The following is an 18,911-nucleotide window of genomic DNA, read 5'->3' on the forward strand; positions in this document are numbered from 1 at the left end:
ATTTCAACTGTCAAAAGTAAAGACAAATAAGTCAATGGGACCTAATGTAATACACCCAAAGATATTAAAATAGCTTAGTGGTGTACTAGCAAAACCATTAACAGATTTATTTAACCAATCATTGTTAACAGGAGTAGTCCCAGAAGATTGGAAGTTAGCGAATGTTGTGCCCATTCACAAGAAAGGTAGTAGGGAGGAGTCGGGCAACTATAGGCCAGTAAGCCTTACTTCAGTAGTGGGGAAAGTAATGGAAACCATGTTAAAGGATAGGATTGTTGAACATCTAAAAACACATGGATTTCAAGATCAGAGACAACATGGGTTTACTTCAATGGGTAAGGCAGTGGCTGAGTGACAGGCAACTGGCAACTGAGGGTTGTAGTCAATGGAGTATATACAAAGCTTGGGCTTGTCACCAGTGGGGTACCTCAGGGATCTGTACTTGGACCCATTCTCTTTAATATTTTTATTAGTCATATTGCAGAAGGTCTTGATGGTAAGGTGTGTCTTTTTGCTGATGATACTAAGATATGTAACAGGGTTGATGTTCCAGGAGGGAGAAGCCAAATGGCAAATGATTTAGGTAAACTAGAAAAATGGTCAGAGTTGTGGCAACTGACATTTAATGTGGATAAGTGCAAGATAATGCGTTTTGGACGTAAAAACCCAAGGGCAGAGTACAGAATATTTGATAGAGTCCTAACCTCAACATCTGAGGAAAGGGATTTAGGGGTGATTATTTCTGATGACTTAAAGGTAGGCAGACAATGTAATAGAGCAGCAGAAAATGCTAGCAGAATGCTTGGTTGTGTAGGGAGAGGTATTAGCAGTAGAAAGAGAAAAGTGCTCATGCCATTGTACAGAACACTGGTGAGACCTCACTTGGAGTATTGTACGCAGTACTGGAGACCGTATCTTCAGAAGGATATTGATACCTTAGAGAGAGTTCAGAGAAGGGCTACTAAACTGGTTCATGGATTGCAGGATAAAACTTACCAGGAAAGGTTAAAGGAACTTAACATGTATAGCTTGGTGGAAAGACGAGACAGGGGGGATATGATAGAATCATTTAAATACATAAAGGGAATCAACACAGTAAAGGAGGAGACTATATTTAAAAGAAGAAAAACTACCACAACAAGAGGACATAGTCTTAAATTAGAGGGACAAAGGTTTAAAAATAATATCAGGAAGTATTACTTTACTGAGAGGGTAGTGGATGCATGGAATAGCCTTCCAGCTGAAGTGGTAGAGGTTAACACAGTAAAGGAGTTTAAGCATGCGTGGGATAGGCATAAGGCTATCCTAACTATAAGATAAGGCCAGGGACTAATGAAAGTATTTAGAATGTTGGGCAGACTAGATGGGCCGAATGGTTCTTATCTGCCGTCACATTCTATGTTACTATGTTTCAATCACGGAATGTTGGAAATCAATGGCATATTTGTGCTGAATGCTCCACTTCTTAATAATTTGCCCTGAATTGTTGTTTATATAGAGCTTGCTTTATATTTACCTGAAATTTGATTCCTGGCCTGTTTATTCACATGAGTATTCACCTGGCCCAATCTCACCTTGTTCTGCAATGCCTGAGCCACACGTGTCATTGTTTACACGTGGACATGTGAACATGTATCTTATGCAGTACGACACAATCTAATATTTCCAGGACAACTGCACAGATGTAACAGCTTACAGAGTTATTGTTGAATAAACTTTGATCTCTACGTTTACTTGAAGTTTGGTTAATACACCGTGCAGGCCAATTTTATTAATTCTCCTCACTCCCACCTTACCTGTAGCATCTTGCTTCGTCATGAATGATTCTAAGGAGGTTATAGGCGCAGGAGGAGGTAACCTCCGGGCAATGCATATCAAACAGGACTGGAAATCTGTAGACAGACAGAGAGAAAGAGGAGCATGAGATGAATCATCATGTTGTTTGACATTTGGTAATAACCTATTTGTACTTTCCTCCCACTGACCACTGTGCCTCAAACCTGACCAACTGGCACCATCTATAAAAAACGTGGTAAAATTCATTAATTTTGTGGACATTAACTCTGTTAGGGCTCAAACAAAGGTATTAATTAAGTGATCTCACTTGGAATGTTGTAATTAGTTCTGGAGACCTTGTCTGTAGAAGAACTTAAACAGAGACCCACAGTGCAATCTGACCAATTAGAATGTCGTAAGGTATGTTTCATACTACTAACCATGGGTGAAAGCCCGTTATGTATAAAGTCTGGAGCAGAGAACGGGTGGAGTGCATAAGACATATACAGATCTTATATGCAGATTAAACAATTTGGTAGAATTCAAGTATCTGTCCAGAAAGCCAGAACATGAAATTGGTGGGATAACAACAGGAAAGATCACTTGCGTAAGTTAGAAAAATTTAAGAAAGCCTTAGGGCTAGTACAGGCTAATTGTGTAGGATTGTTCAGTGACCCTTGGAATGGACAATCCACTACCTTGAGCAGCAGATAAAATAAATGAGAAAGCATGTCGGTTTTAGATGGGAAAATCTGCTAAATAGAAATCATTCAGAATGCAAAAAGAATTCAAAACAATTCAACTTTTTAGGCAAATAAAACATTTCTTCAAGTTAGTTATGTTTTCACTTTGCCTATTTTTGCCTAAATATGAACTTTACTTTGCTGACAATTCACATTTTTGTGAGTTACAATCCGTGTAATATCTTGACCATGGCAGTGAGTCCAGTGTTTCCTCCAACCGTTATATAACAACACAATATTAATAAAATGATATTCCTTTAGGAGCTAGTGATCACACAACTCGTTCTTCATAAAGAAAGTAAATTAACTCCTAAATGACAGAGAATTGAGCAGTAAGCCTGAGATCTATACACCAAAACTACTTAATTACACCAAAATTACTTAATTAAAGGAACACTAGTGTCACCTAAATTATTTTAGCTAAATAAAGCAGTTTTAGTGTATAGATCATTCCTCTGCAATTTCACTGCTCAATTCACTGTCATTTAGGAGTTAAATCACTTTGTTTCTGTTCATGCAGCCCTAGCCACACCTCCCCTGGCTATGATTGACAGAGCCTGCATGAAAAAAAAAACTGGTTTCACTTTCAAACAGATGTAATTTACCTTAAATAATTGTATCTCAATCTCTAAATTGAACTTTAATCACATACAGGAGGCTCTTGCAGGGTCTAGCAAGCTATTAACATAGCAGGGGATAAGAAAATCTTAATTAAACAGAACTTGCAATAAAGAAAGCCTAAATAGGGCTCTCTTTACAGGAAGTGTTTATGGAAGGCTGTGCAAGTCACATGCAGGGAGGTGTGACTAGGGTTTATAAACCAGGGGATTTAACTCCTAAATGGCAGAGGATTGAGCAGTGAGGCTGCAGGGGCATGTTCTATACACCAAAACTGCTTCATTAAGCTAAAGTTGTTCAGGTGACTATAGTGTCCATTTAAGCTAAAGTTCCTTTGGTGACTATAGTGTTCCTTTAATGTTATTGTTTTAAATTATATATATGTGCTTTTATAGTTCAAGCTTATAAAAAAAAACCAAAAAAACCCCCCACCTTTTTAGGGAGTGACATGGTATATACTGAGGAAAACCCGTTTTCATGGTGATTTTGTACCTCTGTTTTGAGATCATATAGAATTGCATATGAATGTTAAAGTATCTGCTGTGTCTGATTTATAACGCACCCTGTGGCTATCGACAGATCTAATGTAACCTGCCACTATATGTGACGTGATTTGCCCTCATATTGTTTGTTAGTAATGATTTCCCCACCTACACTGTGCCATCAATATGTGTACATTGTCCGTACTCTCTTACATAAAGACTTTTAAAAACATTATATATATGGATTTGTTTTTATCTGGCAGAACAGACGTGTTTGGTCAGACTTGACTGTTATCTCTCCGACTGCTGCCCAACCTAACGTGCTTGTTGCTGTGGTTTTATCAAGATCACAGCAGCCGGGAAGTTCGATTGGGCAGCAGTTTGGTCTGAACCAACATAGCTGCTCAGCCATATAAAAAAGTCAAATTAACATAAATAATATAAAAAAATACCATTATTTTTAAGAGATGTGACAATTTGACACCAGTTGTCCTTTATATATTATCACACAGGCTGACATGTCTGGTTGAAGATGCACTTATTGGTAAGGTTTGTATTCTTTAACACAACCAATAAAGACTACAGGGTCCCTAAATACCTCCTTCAAACTTGAAGCACCACCAACTCTCAGCCAGCTGGTAAAAAAGTCAGGAATTTACAAAGTATCAGGTGGTGACTGGCAGCGAAGACTATGAGGTTAAAGAAACTTTGAGATGGAGCAAAAGACTCTAACATCGGAACATACATAATATATACATGAATGTCTTACTTTGGCTTTGCAACCTCATTCCCTCTATAATTTTATCTTTTAAAAGCTACAATTAAATGTTTTAAAATAACCCGCATTCTAAAGCAATATTTCCTGAATACGTTGTATGGTATGGTAACAATCCACGGTCTCTGGTTTTGCAGCTTTGGTTTTAAGCCTAACGAGACTAAATTCTGGAAAGTCCTGCGTGGGATCAAATGACATAAATCAGGGCGTTTATTACTCTACATTTATTGCTTCTCTTATCCTCCCAAATTTACAGCCTCCACTATACTACAATAATCCCCCTGACCACCACCAAATAAATAAAAAAAAATAAAGAACTGAAAAATTTAAATATTATATCAAGGTCAATTGCTAGAAGAACATCCGAGGTAGCTACGGGTGGTAAACATTACCAGATACATTACTGATACTCACAATACCACAATACCTAGGCCTTCATTATTACAATGCCTAATGTAATGTTACTCTTAATACCCCAATAGCCCAGCTTTGACGTTTACCGTGCTAAGTATAATGTTACTTTGCATATCTCTATCACCTGTTTTATAGCACTTAGTATAACATTACTCAAATTTACCTAATACTCTTTTCATGATTTTACAGCACTTTATTATTACTCACAATACCCTAGTACTACATCCTGATTTACTTAGCACAAGGTGTAATATTACTCAGAATACCCCAGTACTCTGTCCTGATTTCTACAGCACTCTGTGTAATATTACGCAGCATACCCCAGTACTCTGTCCTGATTTCTACAGCACTCGGTGTAATATTACGCAGCATACCCCAGTACACTGTCCTGATTTCTATAGCACTGGGGGAAATAATACTCAGAATACCCCAGTACTCTCTCCTGATTTCTATAGCACTAGGTGTAATAATACTCAGAATACCCAAGTACTCTGCCCTGAGATCCTTAGCACTCAGTGTAATAATACTCAGAATACTCTATCCTGATTTCTATAGCACTTTGTGTAATATTACTCAGAATACTCCAGTACGCTATCCTGATTTCTATAGCACTAGGTGTAATAATACTCAGAATACACCAGTACTCTGTCCTGATTTCTATAGCACTAGGTGTAATGATACTCAGAATACACCAGTACTCTGTCCTGATTTCCTTAGCACTCAGTGTAAAAATACCCCAGTACTCTATCCTGATTTCTATAGCACTTTGTGTAATATTACTCAGAATACCCCAGTACTCTGTCCTGATTTCTATAGCACTAGATGTAATAATACTCAGAATACTCTATCCTGATTTCTATAGCACTTTGTGTAATATTACTCAGAATACCCCAGTACTCTGTCCTGATTTCTATAGCACTAGGTGTAATAATACTCAGAATACTCTATCCTGATTTCTATAGCACTTTGTGTAATATTACTCAGAATACTCCAGTACTCTGTCCTGATTTCTACAGCACTTAGTGTCATATTACTCAGAATACTCCAGTACTCTATCCTGATTTCCTTAGCACTAGGTGTAATAATACTCAGAATACCCCACTAATCTGTCCTGATTTCTGTAGCACTAGGTGTAATAATACTCAGAATACACCAATACTCTGTCCTGATTTCCTTAGCACTCAGTTTAAAAATACTCAGAATACCCCAGTACTCTATCGTGATTTCTATAGCACTAGGTGTAATATTACTCAGAATACCCCAGTACTCTGCCCTGATTTCTATAGTACTAGGTGTAATAATACTCAGAATACCCCAGTACTCTGTTCTGATTTCTATAGCACTCAGTGTAATATTACTCAGAATACCCCAGTACTCTGTCCTGATTTCTATAGTACTAGGTGTAATAATACTCAGAATACACCAGTACTCTGGCCTGATTTCTATAGCACTAGGTGTAATGATACTCAGAATACACCAGTACTCTGTCCTGATTTCCTTAGCACTCAATGTAAAAATACCCCAGTACTCTATCCTGATTTCTATAGCACTTCGTGTAATATTACTCAGAATACCCCAGTACTCTGTCCTGATTTCTATAGCACTAGGTGTAATAATACTCAGAATACTCTATCCTGATTTCTATAGCACTTTGTGTAATATTACTCAGAATACTCCAGTACTCTGTCCTGATTTCTACAGCACTCAGTGTCATATTACTCAGAATACTCCAGTACTCTATCCTGATTTCCTTAGCACTAGGTGTAATAATACTCAGAATACCCCACTACTCTGTCCTGATTTCTGTAGCACTAGGTGTAATAATACTCAGAATACACCAGTACTCTGTCCTGATTTCCTTAGCACTCAGTGTAAAAATACTCAAAATACCCCAGTACTCTATCGTGATTTCTATAACACCAGGTGTAATATTACTCAGAATACCCCAGTACTCTGTCCTGATTTCTATAGTACTAGGTGTAATAATACTCAGAATACCCCAGTACTCTGTCCTGATTTCTATAGCACTCAGTGTAATATTACTCAGAATACCCCAGTACTCTGTCCTGATTTCTATAGTACTAGGTGTAATAATACTCAGAATACTCCAGTACTCTGTCCTGATTTCTATAGTACTAGGTGTAATATTACTCAGAATACCCCAGAACTCTGTCCTGATTTCTATAGTACTAGGTGTAATAATACCCAGAATACCCCAGTACTCTGTCCTGATTTATATAGCACTCAGTGTAATAATACTCAGAATACTCCAGTACTCTGTCCTGATTTCTATAGTACTATGTGTAATAATACTCAGAATACGCCAGTACTCTGTCCTGATTTCTATAGTACTAGGTGTAATATTACTCAGAATACACCAGTACTCTGTCCTGATTTCCTTAGCACTCAGTGTAAAAATACCCCAGTACTCTATCCTGATTTCTATAGCACTTTGTGTAATATTACTCAGAATACCCCAGTACTCTGTCCTGATTTCTATAGCACTCAGTGTAAAAATACCCCAGTACTCTATCCTGATTTCTATAGCACTTTGTGTAATATTACTCAGAATACCCCAGTACTCTGTCCTGATTTCTATAGCACTAGATGTAATAATACTCAGAATACTCTATCCTGATTTCTATAGCACTTTGTGTAATATTACTCAGAATACCCCAGTACTCTGTCCTGATTTCTATAGCACTAGGTGTAATAATACTCAGAATACTCTATCCTGATTTCTATAGCACTTTGTGTAATATTACTCAGAATACTCCAGTACTCTGTCCTGATTTCTACAGCACTTAGTGTCATATTACTCAGAATACTCCAGTACTCTATCCTGATTTCCTTAGCACTAGGTGTAATAATACTCAGAATACCCCACTAATCTGTCCTGATTTCTGTAGCACTAGGTGTAATAATACTCAGAATACACCAATACTCTGTCCTGATTTCCTTAGCACTCAGTTTAAAAATACTCAGAATACCCCAGTACTCTATCGTGATTTCTATAGCACTAGGTGTAATATTACTCAGAATACCCCAGTACTCTGCCCTGATTTCTATAGTACTAGGTGTAATAATACTCAGAATACCCCAGTACTCTGTTCTGATTTCTATAGCACTCAGTGTAATATTACTCAGAATACCCCAGTACTCTGTCCTGATTTCTATAGTACTAGGTGTAATAATACTCAGAATACACCAGTACTCTGGCCTGATTTCTATAGCACTAGGTGTAATGATACTCAGAATACACCAGTACTCTGTCCTGATTTCCTTAGCACTCAATGTAAAAATACCCCAGTACTCTATCCTGATTTCTATAGCACTTCGTGTAATATTACTCAGAATACCCCAGTACTCTGTCCTGATTTCTATAGCACTAGGTGTAATAATACTCAGAATACTCTATCCTGATTTCTATAGCACTTTGTGTAATATTACTCAGAATACTCCAGTACTCTGTCCTGATTTCTACAGCACTCAGTGTCATATTACTCAGAATACTCCAGTACTCTATCCTGATTTCCTTAGCACTAGGTGTAATAATACTCAGAATACCCCACTACTCTGTCCTGATTTCTGTAGCACTAGGTGTAATAATACTCAGAATACACCAGTACTCTGTCCTGATTTCCTTAGCACTCAGTGTAAAAATACTCAAAATACCCCAGTACTCTATCGTGATTTCTATAGCACTAGGTGTAATATTACTCAGAATACCCCAGTACTCTGCCCTGATTTCTATAGTACTAGGTGTAATAATACTCAGAATACCCCAGTACTCTGTTCTGATTTCTATAGCACTCAGTGTAATATTACTCAGAATACCCCAGTACTCTGTCCTGATTTCTATAGTACTAGGTGTAATAATACTCAGAATACACCAGTACTCTGGCCTGATTTCTATAGCACTAGGTGTAATGATACTCAGAATACACCAGTACTCTGTCCTGATTTCCTTAGCACTCAATGTAAAAATACCCCAGTACTCTATCCTGATTTCTATAGCACTTCGTGTAATATTACTCAGAATACCCCAGTACTCTGTCCTGATTTCTATAGCACTAGGTGTAATAATACTCAGAATACTCTATCCTGATTTCTATAGCACTTTGTGTAATATTACTCAGAATACTCCAGTACTCTGTCCTGATTTCTACAGCACTCAGTGTCATATTACTCAGAATACTCCAGTACTCTATCCTGATTTCCTTAGCACTAGGTGTAATAATACTCAGAATACCCCACTACTCTGTCCTGATTTCTGTAGCACTAGGTGTAATAATACTCAGAATACACCAGTACTCTGTCCTGATTTCCTTAGCACTCAGTGTAAAAATACTCAAAATACCCCAGTACTCTATCGTGATTTCTATAACACCAGGTGTAATATTACTCAGAATACCCCAGTACTCTGTCCTGATTTCTATAGTACTAGGTGTAATAATACTCAGAATACCCCAGTACTCTGTCCTGATTTCTATAGCACTCAGTGTAATATTACTCAGAATACCCCAGTACTCTGTCCTGATTTCTATAGTACTAGGTGTAATAATACTCAGAATACTCCAGTACTCTGTCCTGATTTCTATAGTACTAGGTGTAATATTACTCAGAATACCCCAGAACTCTGTCCTGATTTCTATAGTACTAGGTGTAATAATACCCAGAATACCCCAGTACTCTGTCCTGATTTATATAGCACTCAGTGTAATAATACTCAGAATACTCCAGTACTCTGTCCTGATTTCTATAGTACTAGGTGTAATATTACTCAGAATACACCAGTACTCTGTCCTGATTTCCTTAGCACTCAGTGTAAAAATACCCCAGTACTCTATCCTGATTTCTATAGCACTTTGTGTAATATTACTCAGAATACCCCAGTACTCTGTCCTGATTTCTATAGCACTCAGTGTAAAAATACCCCAGTACTCTATCCTGATTTCTATAGCACTTTGTGTAATATTACTCAGAATACCCCAGTACTCTGTCCTGATTTCTATAGCACTAGATGTAATAATACTCAGAATACTCTATCCTGATTTCTATAGCACTTTGTGTAATATTACTCAGAATACCCCAGTACTCTGTCCTGATTTCTATAGCACTAGGTGTAATAATACTCAGAATACTCTATCCTGATTTCTATAGCACTTTGTGTAATATTACTCAGAATACTCCAGTACTCTGTCCTGATTTCTACAGCACTTAGTGTCATATTACTCAGAATACTCCAGTACTCTATCCTGATTTCCTTAGCACTAGGTGTAATAATACTCAGAATACCCCACTAATCTGTCCTGATTTCTGTAGCACTAGGTGTAATAATACTCAGAATACACCAATACTCTGTCCTGATTTCCTTAGCACTCAGTTTAAAAATACTCAGAATACCCCAGTACTCTATCGTGATTTCTATAGCACTAGGTGTAATATTACTCAGAATACCCCAGTACTCTGTTCTGATTTCTATAGCACTCAGTGTAATATTACTCAGAATACCCCAGTACTCTGTCCTGATTTCTATAGTACTAGGTGTAATAATACTCAGAATACACCAGTACTCTGGCCTGATTTCTATAGCACTAGGTGTAATGATACTCAGAATACACCAGTACTCTGTCCTGATTTCCTTAGCACTCAATGTAAAAATACCCCAGTACTCTATCCTGATTTCTATAGCACTTCGTGTAATATTACTCAGAATACCCCAGTACTCTGTCCTGATTTCTATAGCACTAGGTGTAATAATACTCAGAATACTCTATCCTGATTTCTATAGCACTTTGTGTAATATTACTCAGAATACTCCAGTACTCTGTCCTGATTTCTACAGCACTCAGTGTCATATTACTCAGAATACTCCAGTACTCTATCCTGATTTCCTTAGCACTAGGTGTAATAATACTCAGAATACCCCACTACTCTGTCCTGATTTCTGTAGCACTAGGTGTAATAATACTCAGAATACACCAGTACTCTGTCCTGATTTCCTTAGCACTCAGTGTAAAAATACTCAAAATACCCCAGTACTCTATCGTGATTTCTATAACACCAGGTGTAATATTACTCAGAATACCCCAGTACTCTGTCCTGATTTCTATAGTACTAGGTGTAATAATACTCAGAATACCCCAGTACTCTGTCCTGATTTCTATAGCACTCAGTGTAATATTACTCAGAATACCCCAGTACTCTGTCCTGATTTCTATAGTACTAGGTGTAATAATACTCAGAATACTCCAGTACTCTGTCCTGATTTCTATAGTACTAGGTGTAATATTACTCAGAATACCCCAGAACTCTGTCCTGATTTCTATAGTACTAGGTGTAATAATACCCAGAATACCCCAGTACTCTGTCCTGATTTATATAGCACTCAGTGTAATAATACTCAGAATACTCCAGTACTCTGTCCTGATTTCTATAGTACTATGTGTAATAATACTCAGAATACGCCAGTACTCTGTCCTGATTTCTATAGTACTAGGTGTAATATTACTCAGAATACACCAGTACTCTGTCCTGATTTCCTTAGCACTCAGTGTAAAAATACCCCAGTACTCTATCCTGATTTCTATAGCACTTTGTGTAATATTACTCAGAATACCCCAGTACTCTGTCCTGATTTCTATAGCACTAGATGTAATAATACTCAGAATACTCTATCCTGATTTCTATAGCACTTTGTGTAATATTACTCAGAATACCCCAGTACTCTGTCCTGATTTCTATAGCACTAGGTGTAATAATACTCAGAATACTCTATCCTGATTTCTATAGCACTTTGTGTAATATTACTCAGAATACTCCAGTACTCTGTCCTGATTTCTACAGCACTTAGTGTCATATTACTCAGAATACTCCAGTACTCTATCCTGATTTCCTTAGCACTAGGTGTAATAATACTCAGAATACCCCACTAATCTGTCCTGATTTCTGTAGCACTAGGTGTAATAATACTCAGAATACACCAATACTCTGTCCTGATTTCCTTAGCACTCAGTTTAAAAATACTCAGAATACCCCAGTACTCTATCGTGATTTCTATAGCACTAGGTGTAATATTACTCAGAATACCCCAGTACTCTGCCCTGATTTCTATAGTACTAGGTGTAATAATACTCAGAATACCCCAGTACTCTGTTCTGATTTCTATAGCACTCAGTGTAATATTACTCAGAATACCCCAGTACTCTGTCCTGATTTCTATAGTACTAGGTGTAATAATACTCAGAATACACCAGTACTCTGGCCTGATTTCTATAGCACTAGGTGTAATGATACTCAGAATACACCAGTACTCTGTCCTGATTTCCTTAGCACTCAATGTAAAAATACCCCAGTACTCTATCCTGATTTCTATAGCACTTCGTGTAATATTACTCAGAATACCCCAGTACTCTGTCCTGATTTCTATAGCACTAGGTGTAATAATACTCAGAATACTCTATCCTGATTTCTATAGCACTTTGTGTAATATTACTCAGAATACTCCAGTACTCTGTCCTGATTTCTACAGCACTCAGTGTCATATTACTCAGAATACTCCAGTACTCTATCCTGATTTCCTTAGCACTAGGTGTAATAATACTCAGAATACCCCACTACTCTGTCCTGATTTCTGTAGCACTAGGTGTAATAATACTCAGAATACACCAGTACTCTGTCCTGATTTCCTTAGCACTCAGTGTAAAAATACTCAAAATACCCCAGTACTCTATCGTGATTTCTATAGCACTAGGTGTAATATTACTCAGAATACCCCAGTACTCTGCCCTGATTTCTATAGTACTAGGTGTAATAATACTCAGAATACCCCAGTACTCTGTTCTGATTTCTATAGCACTCAGTGTAATATTACTCAGAATACCCCAGTACTCTGTCCTGATTTCTATAGTACTAGGTGTAATAATACTCAGAATACACCAGTACTCTGGCCTGATTTCTATAGCACTAGGTGTAATGATACTCAGAATACACCAGTACTCTGTCCTGATTTCCTTAGCACTCAATGTAAAAATACCCCAGTACTCTATCCTGATTTCTATAGCACTTCGTGTAATATTACTCAGAATACCCCAGTACTCTGTCCTGATTTCTATAGCACTAGGTGTAATAATACTCAGAATACTCTATCCTGATTTCTATAGCACTTTGTGTAATATTACTCAGAATACTCCAGTACTCTGTCCTGATTTCTACAGCACTCAGTGTCATATTACTCAGAATACTCCAGTACTCTATCCTGATTTCCTTAGCACTAGGTGTAATAATACTCAGAATACCCCACTACTCTGTCCTGATTTCTGTAGCACTAGGTGTAATAATACTCAGAATACACCAGTACTCTGTCCTGATTTCCTTAGCACTCAGTGTAAAAATACTCAAAATACCCCAGTACTCTATCGTGATTTCTATAACACCAGGTGTAATATTACTCAGAATACCCCAGTACTCTGTCCTGATTTCTATAGTACTAGGTGTAATAATACTCAGAATACCCCAGTACTCTGTCCTGATTTCTATAGCACTCAGTGTAATATTACTCAGAATACCCCAGTACTCTGTCCTGATTTCTATAGTACTAGGTGTAATAATACTCAGAATACTCCAGTACTCTGTCCTGATTTCTATAGTACTAGGTGTAATATTACTCAGAATACCCCAGAACTCTGTCCTGATTTCTATAGTACTAGGTGTAATAATACCCAGAATACCCCAGTACTCTGTCCTGATTTATATAGCACTCAGTGTAATAATACTCAGAATACTCCAGTACTCTGTCCTGATTTCTATAGTACTAGGTGTAATATTACTCAGAATACACCAGTACTCTGTCCTGATTTCCTTAGCACTCAGTGTAAAAATACCCCAGTACTCTATCCTGATTTCTATAGCACTTTGTGTAATATTACTCAGAATACCCCAGTACTCTGTCCTGATTTCTATAGCACTCAGTGTAAAAATACCCCAGTACTCTATCCTGATTTCTATAGCACTTTGTGTAATATTACTCAGAATACCCCAGTACTCTGTCCTGATTTCTATAGCACTAGATGTAATAATACTCAGAATACTCTATCCTGATTTCTATAGCACTTTGTGTAATATTACTCAGAATACCCCAGTACTCTGTCCTGATTTCTATAGCACTAGGTGTAATAATACTCAGAATACTCTATCCTGATTTCTATAGCACTTTGTGTAATATTACTCAGAATACTCCAGTACTCTGTCCTGATTTCTACAGCACTTAGTGTCATATTACTCAGAATACTCCAGTACTCTATCCTGATTTCCTTAGCACTAGGTGTAATAATACTCAGAATACCCCACTAATCTGTCCTGATTTCTGTAGCACTAGGTGTAATAATACTCAGAATACACCAATACTCTGTCCTGATTTCCTTAGCACTCAGTTTAAAAATACTCAGAATACCCCAGTACTCTATCGTGATTTCTATAGCACTAGGTGTAATATTACTCAGAATACCCCAGTACTCTGCCCTGATTTCTATAGTACTAGGTGTAATAATACTCAGAATACCCCAGTACTCTGTTCTGATTTCTATAGCACTCAGTGTAATATTACTCAGAATACCCCAGTACTCTGTCCTGATTTCTATAGTACTAGGTGTAATAATACTCAGAATACACCAGTACTCTGGCCTGATTTCTATAGCACTAGGTGTAATGATACTCAGAATACACCAGTACTCTGTCCTGATTTCCTTAGCACTCAATGTAAAAATACCCCAGTACTCTATCCTGATTTCTATAGCACTTCGTGTAATATTACTCAGAATACCCCAGTACTCTGTCCTGATTTCTATAGCACTAGGTGTAATAATACTCAGAATACTCTATCCTGATTTCTATAGCACTTTGTGTAATATTACTCAGAATACTCCAGTACTCTGTCCTGATTTCTACAGCACTCAGTGTCATATTACTCAGAATACTCCAGTACTCTATCCTGATTTCCTTAGCACTAGGTGTAATAATACTCAGAATACCCCACTACTCTGTCCTGATTTCTGTAGCACTAGGTGTAATAATACTCAGAATACACCAGTACTCTGTCCTGATTTCCTTAGCACTCAGTGTAAAAATACTCAAAATACCCCAGTACTCTATCGTGATTTCTATAACACCAGGTGTAATATTACTCAGAATACCCCAGTACTCTGTCCTGATTTCTATAGTACTAGGTGTAATAATACTCAGAATACCCCAGTACTCTGTCCTGATTTCTATAGCACTCAGTGTAATATTACTCAGAATACCCCAGTACTCTGTCCTGATTTCTATAGTACTAGGTGTAATAATACTCAGAATACTCCAGTACTCTGTCCTGATTTCTATAGTACTAGGTGTAATATTACTCAGAATACCCCAGAACTCTGTCCTGATTTCTATAGTACTAGGTGTAATAATACCCAGAATACCCCAGTACTCTGTCCTGATTTATATAGCACTCAGTGTAATAATACTCAGAATACTCCAGTACTCTGTCCTGATTTCTATAGTACTATGTGTAATAATACTCAGAATACGCCAGTACTCTGTCCTGATTTCTATAGTACTAGGTGTAATATTACTCAGAATACCCCAGTACTCTGTCCTGATTTCTATAGCACTCAGAGTAATATTACTCAGAATACTCCAGTACTCTGTCCTGATTTCTACAGCACTAGGTGTAATATTACTCAGAATACCCCAGTACTCTGTCCTGATTTCTATAGTACTAGATGTAATAATACTCAGAATACCCAAGTACTCTGTCCTGATTTATATAGCACTCAGTGTAATAATCCTCAGAATACTCCAGTACTCTGTCCTGATTTCTATAGTACTAGGTGTAATAATACTCAGAATACGCCAGTACTCTGTCCTGATTTCTATAGTACTAGGTGTAATATTACTCAGAATACCCCAGTACTCTGTCCTGATTTCTATAGCACTAGGTGTAATATTACTCAGAATACCCCAGTACTCTGTCCTGATTTCTATAGCACTAGGTGTAATATTACTCAGAATACCCCAGTACTCTGTCCTGATTTCTATAGTACTAGGTGTAATAATACTCAGAATACCCCAGTACTCTGTCCTGATTTCTACAGCACTCAGTGTCATATTACTCAGAATACTCCAGTACTCTGTCCTGATTTCTATAGTACTAGGTGTAATAATACTCAGAATACCCCAGTACTCTGTCCTGATTTCTATAGCACTAGGTGTAATATTACTCAGAATACCCCAGTACTCTGTCCTGATTTCTATAGCACTAGGTGTAATATTACTCAGAATACCCCAGTACTCTGTCCTGATTTCTATAGTACTAGGTGTAATAATACTCAGAATACCCCAGTACTCTGTCCTGATTTCTACAGCACTCAGTGTCATATTACTCAGAATACTCCAGTACTCTGTCCTGATTTCTATAGTACTAGGTGTAATATTACTCAGAATACCCCAGTACTCTGTCCTGATTTCTATAGCACTAGGTGTAATATTACTCAGAATACCCCAGTACTCTGTCCTGATTTCTATAGCACTAGGTGTAATATTACTCAGAATACCCCAGTACTCTGTCCTGATTTCTATAGTACTAGGTGTAATAATACTCAGAATACCCCAGTACTCCGTCCTGATTTCTACAGCACTCAGTGTCATATTACTCAGAATACTCCAGTACTCTGTCCTGATTTCTATAGTACTAGGTGTAATAATACTCAGAATACCCCAGTACTCTGTCCTGATTTCTATAGCACTCGGTGTAATATTACTCAGAATACTCCAGTACTCTGTCCTGATTTCTATAGTACTAGGTGTAATAATACTCAGAATACCCCAGTACTGTGTCCTGATTTCTATAGTACTAGGTGTAATAATACTCAGAATACCCCAGTACTCTGTCCTGATTTCTATAGTACTAGGTGTAATAATACTCAGAATACCCCAGTACTCTGTCCTGATTTCTACAGCACTCAGTGTCATATTACTCAGAATACTCCAGTACTCTGTCCTGATTTCTATAGCACTCAGTGTAATCATACTCAGAATACTCTATCCTGATTTCTATAGCACTAGGTGTAATATTACTCAGAATACCCAAGTACTCTGCCCTGAGATCCTTAGCACTCAGTGTAATAATACTCAGAATACTCTATCCTGATTTCTATAGCACTTTGTGTAATATTACTCAGAATACTCCAGTACTCTGTCCTGATTTCTATAGCACTAGGTGTAATAATACTCAGAATACCCAAGTACTCTGCCCTGAGATCCTTAGCACTCAGTGTAAAAATACTCAGAATACTCTATCCTGATTTCTATAGCACTTTGTGTAATATTACTCAGAATACTCCAGTACTCTGTCCTGATTTCTATAGTACTAGGTGTAATATTACTCAGAATACCCCAGTACTCTGTCCTGATTTCTATAGTACTAGGTTTAATATTACTCAGAATACCCCAGTACTCTGTCCTGATTTCTACAGCACTCAGTGTCATATTACTCAGAATACTCCAGTACTCTGTCCTGATTTCTATAGTACTAGGTGTAATAATACTCAGAATACCCCAGTACTCTGTCCTGATTTCTATAGTACTAGGTGTAATATTACTCAGAATACCCCAGTACTCTGTCCTTATTTCTACAGCACTCAGTGGCATATTACTCAGAATACTCCAGTACTCTGTCCTGATTTCTATAGTACTAGGTGTAATAATACTCAGAATACCCCAGTACTCTGTCCTGATTTCTATAGCACTCTGTGTAATATTACTCAGAATACCCCAGTACTCTGTCCTGATTTCTATAGTACTAGGTGTAATATTACTCAGAATACCCCAGTACTCTGTCCTTATTTCTACAGCACTCAGTGGCATATTACTCAGAATACTCCAGTACTCTGTCCTGATTTCTATAGTACTAGGTGTAATAATACTCAGAATACCCCAGTACTCTGTCCTGATTTCTATAGTACTAGGTGTAATATTACTCAGAATACCCCAGTACTCTGTCCTTATTTCTACAGCACTCAGTGGCATATTACTCAGAATACTCCAGTACTCTGTCCTGATTTCTATAGTACTAGGTGTAATAATACTCAGAATACCCCAGTACTCTGTCCTGATTTCTACAGCACTCAGTGTCATATTACTCAGAATACTCCAGTACTCTATCCTGATTTCTATAGTACTAGGTGTAATATTACTCAGAATACCCCAGTACTCTGTCCTTATTTCTACAGCACTCAGTGGCATATTACTCAGAATACTCCAGTACTCTGTCCTGATTTCTATAGTACTAGGTGTAATAATACTCAGAATACCCCAGTACTCTGTCCTGATTTCTATAGCACTCTGTGTAATATTACTCAGAATACCCCAGTACTCTGTCCTAATTTCTATAGTACTAGGTGTAATATTACTCAGAATACCCCAGTACTCTGTCCTGATTTCTATAGTACTAGGTGTAATATTACTCAGAATACCCCAGTACTCTGTCCTGATTTCTATAATACTAGATGTAATATTACTCAGAATACTCCAGTACTCTGTCCTGATTTCTATAGTACTAGGTGTGATATTACTCCGAATACCCCAGTACTCTGTCCTGATTTCCACATCTCATGATGTTATGTTAACGAGGATGTTCCGGCTCATGTGTTAAACATATATAATTTGAAGATTCTCCTGTGGGTGCAAGAGGTTTGCTGCTTTGCTATACAGAGACGGAACGCGTGAATGAGCGTAATGAGTTTTAGATAAAAGTGGATCTTCTTGAAATCTTTTTTTTTCCCTCAAGCTTCCTAAATCTGCTTTAATAGCTCCATCTCCAGCCTGTCACAAAGCCCAACGTCTGCAGCGACAGATTGAAGAAAGGGAACCGGCTGAGCCAATAATCTCAGCTTTCAGGCAACAAAAAACCACCTGTGTTTGTGCAGAATGGGATCAAAACCTCCAATTACATCTCATTATCTCGGTTTATGGCTTTGACAATACCAAATGGGCTCTTGACGCCAGTGGGTATCTTCCAGCTATGTCACCTGAACCATTCATGAACCAGTGTGTCTACTG

General features: G+C 37.6%; 1 protein-coding gene across 6 annotated transcripts in view; it reads right to left on the bottom strand.

Moving 5' to 3' along the window:
* NCOA1 (nuclear receptor coactivator 1) overlaps positions 1 to 18,911 on the bottom strand; it is a 456,420-nt gene that overhangs the window by 92,570 nt on the left and 344,939 nt on the right. For all 6 annotated transcript variants that reach the window (XM_063441994.1, XM_063441997.1, XM_063441996.1 and 3 more), the window contains exon 7: positions 1,797 to 1,892. In XM_063441994.1, coding sequence (XP_063298064.1) covers positions 1,797 to 1,892 — 96 coding nt within the window. The remainder of the gene's footprint in view (positions 1 to 1,796; positions 1,893 to 18,911) is intronic.

This window comes from Pelobates fuscus, chromosome 2, assembly GCF_036172605.1.
Source record: "Pelobates fuscus isolate aPelFus1 chromosome 2, aPelFus1.pri, whole genome shotgun sequence".
Lineage (NCBI taxonomy): Eukaryota > Metazoa > Chordata > Amphibia > Anura > Pelobatidae > Pelobates > Pelobates fuscus.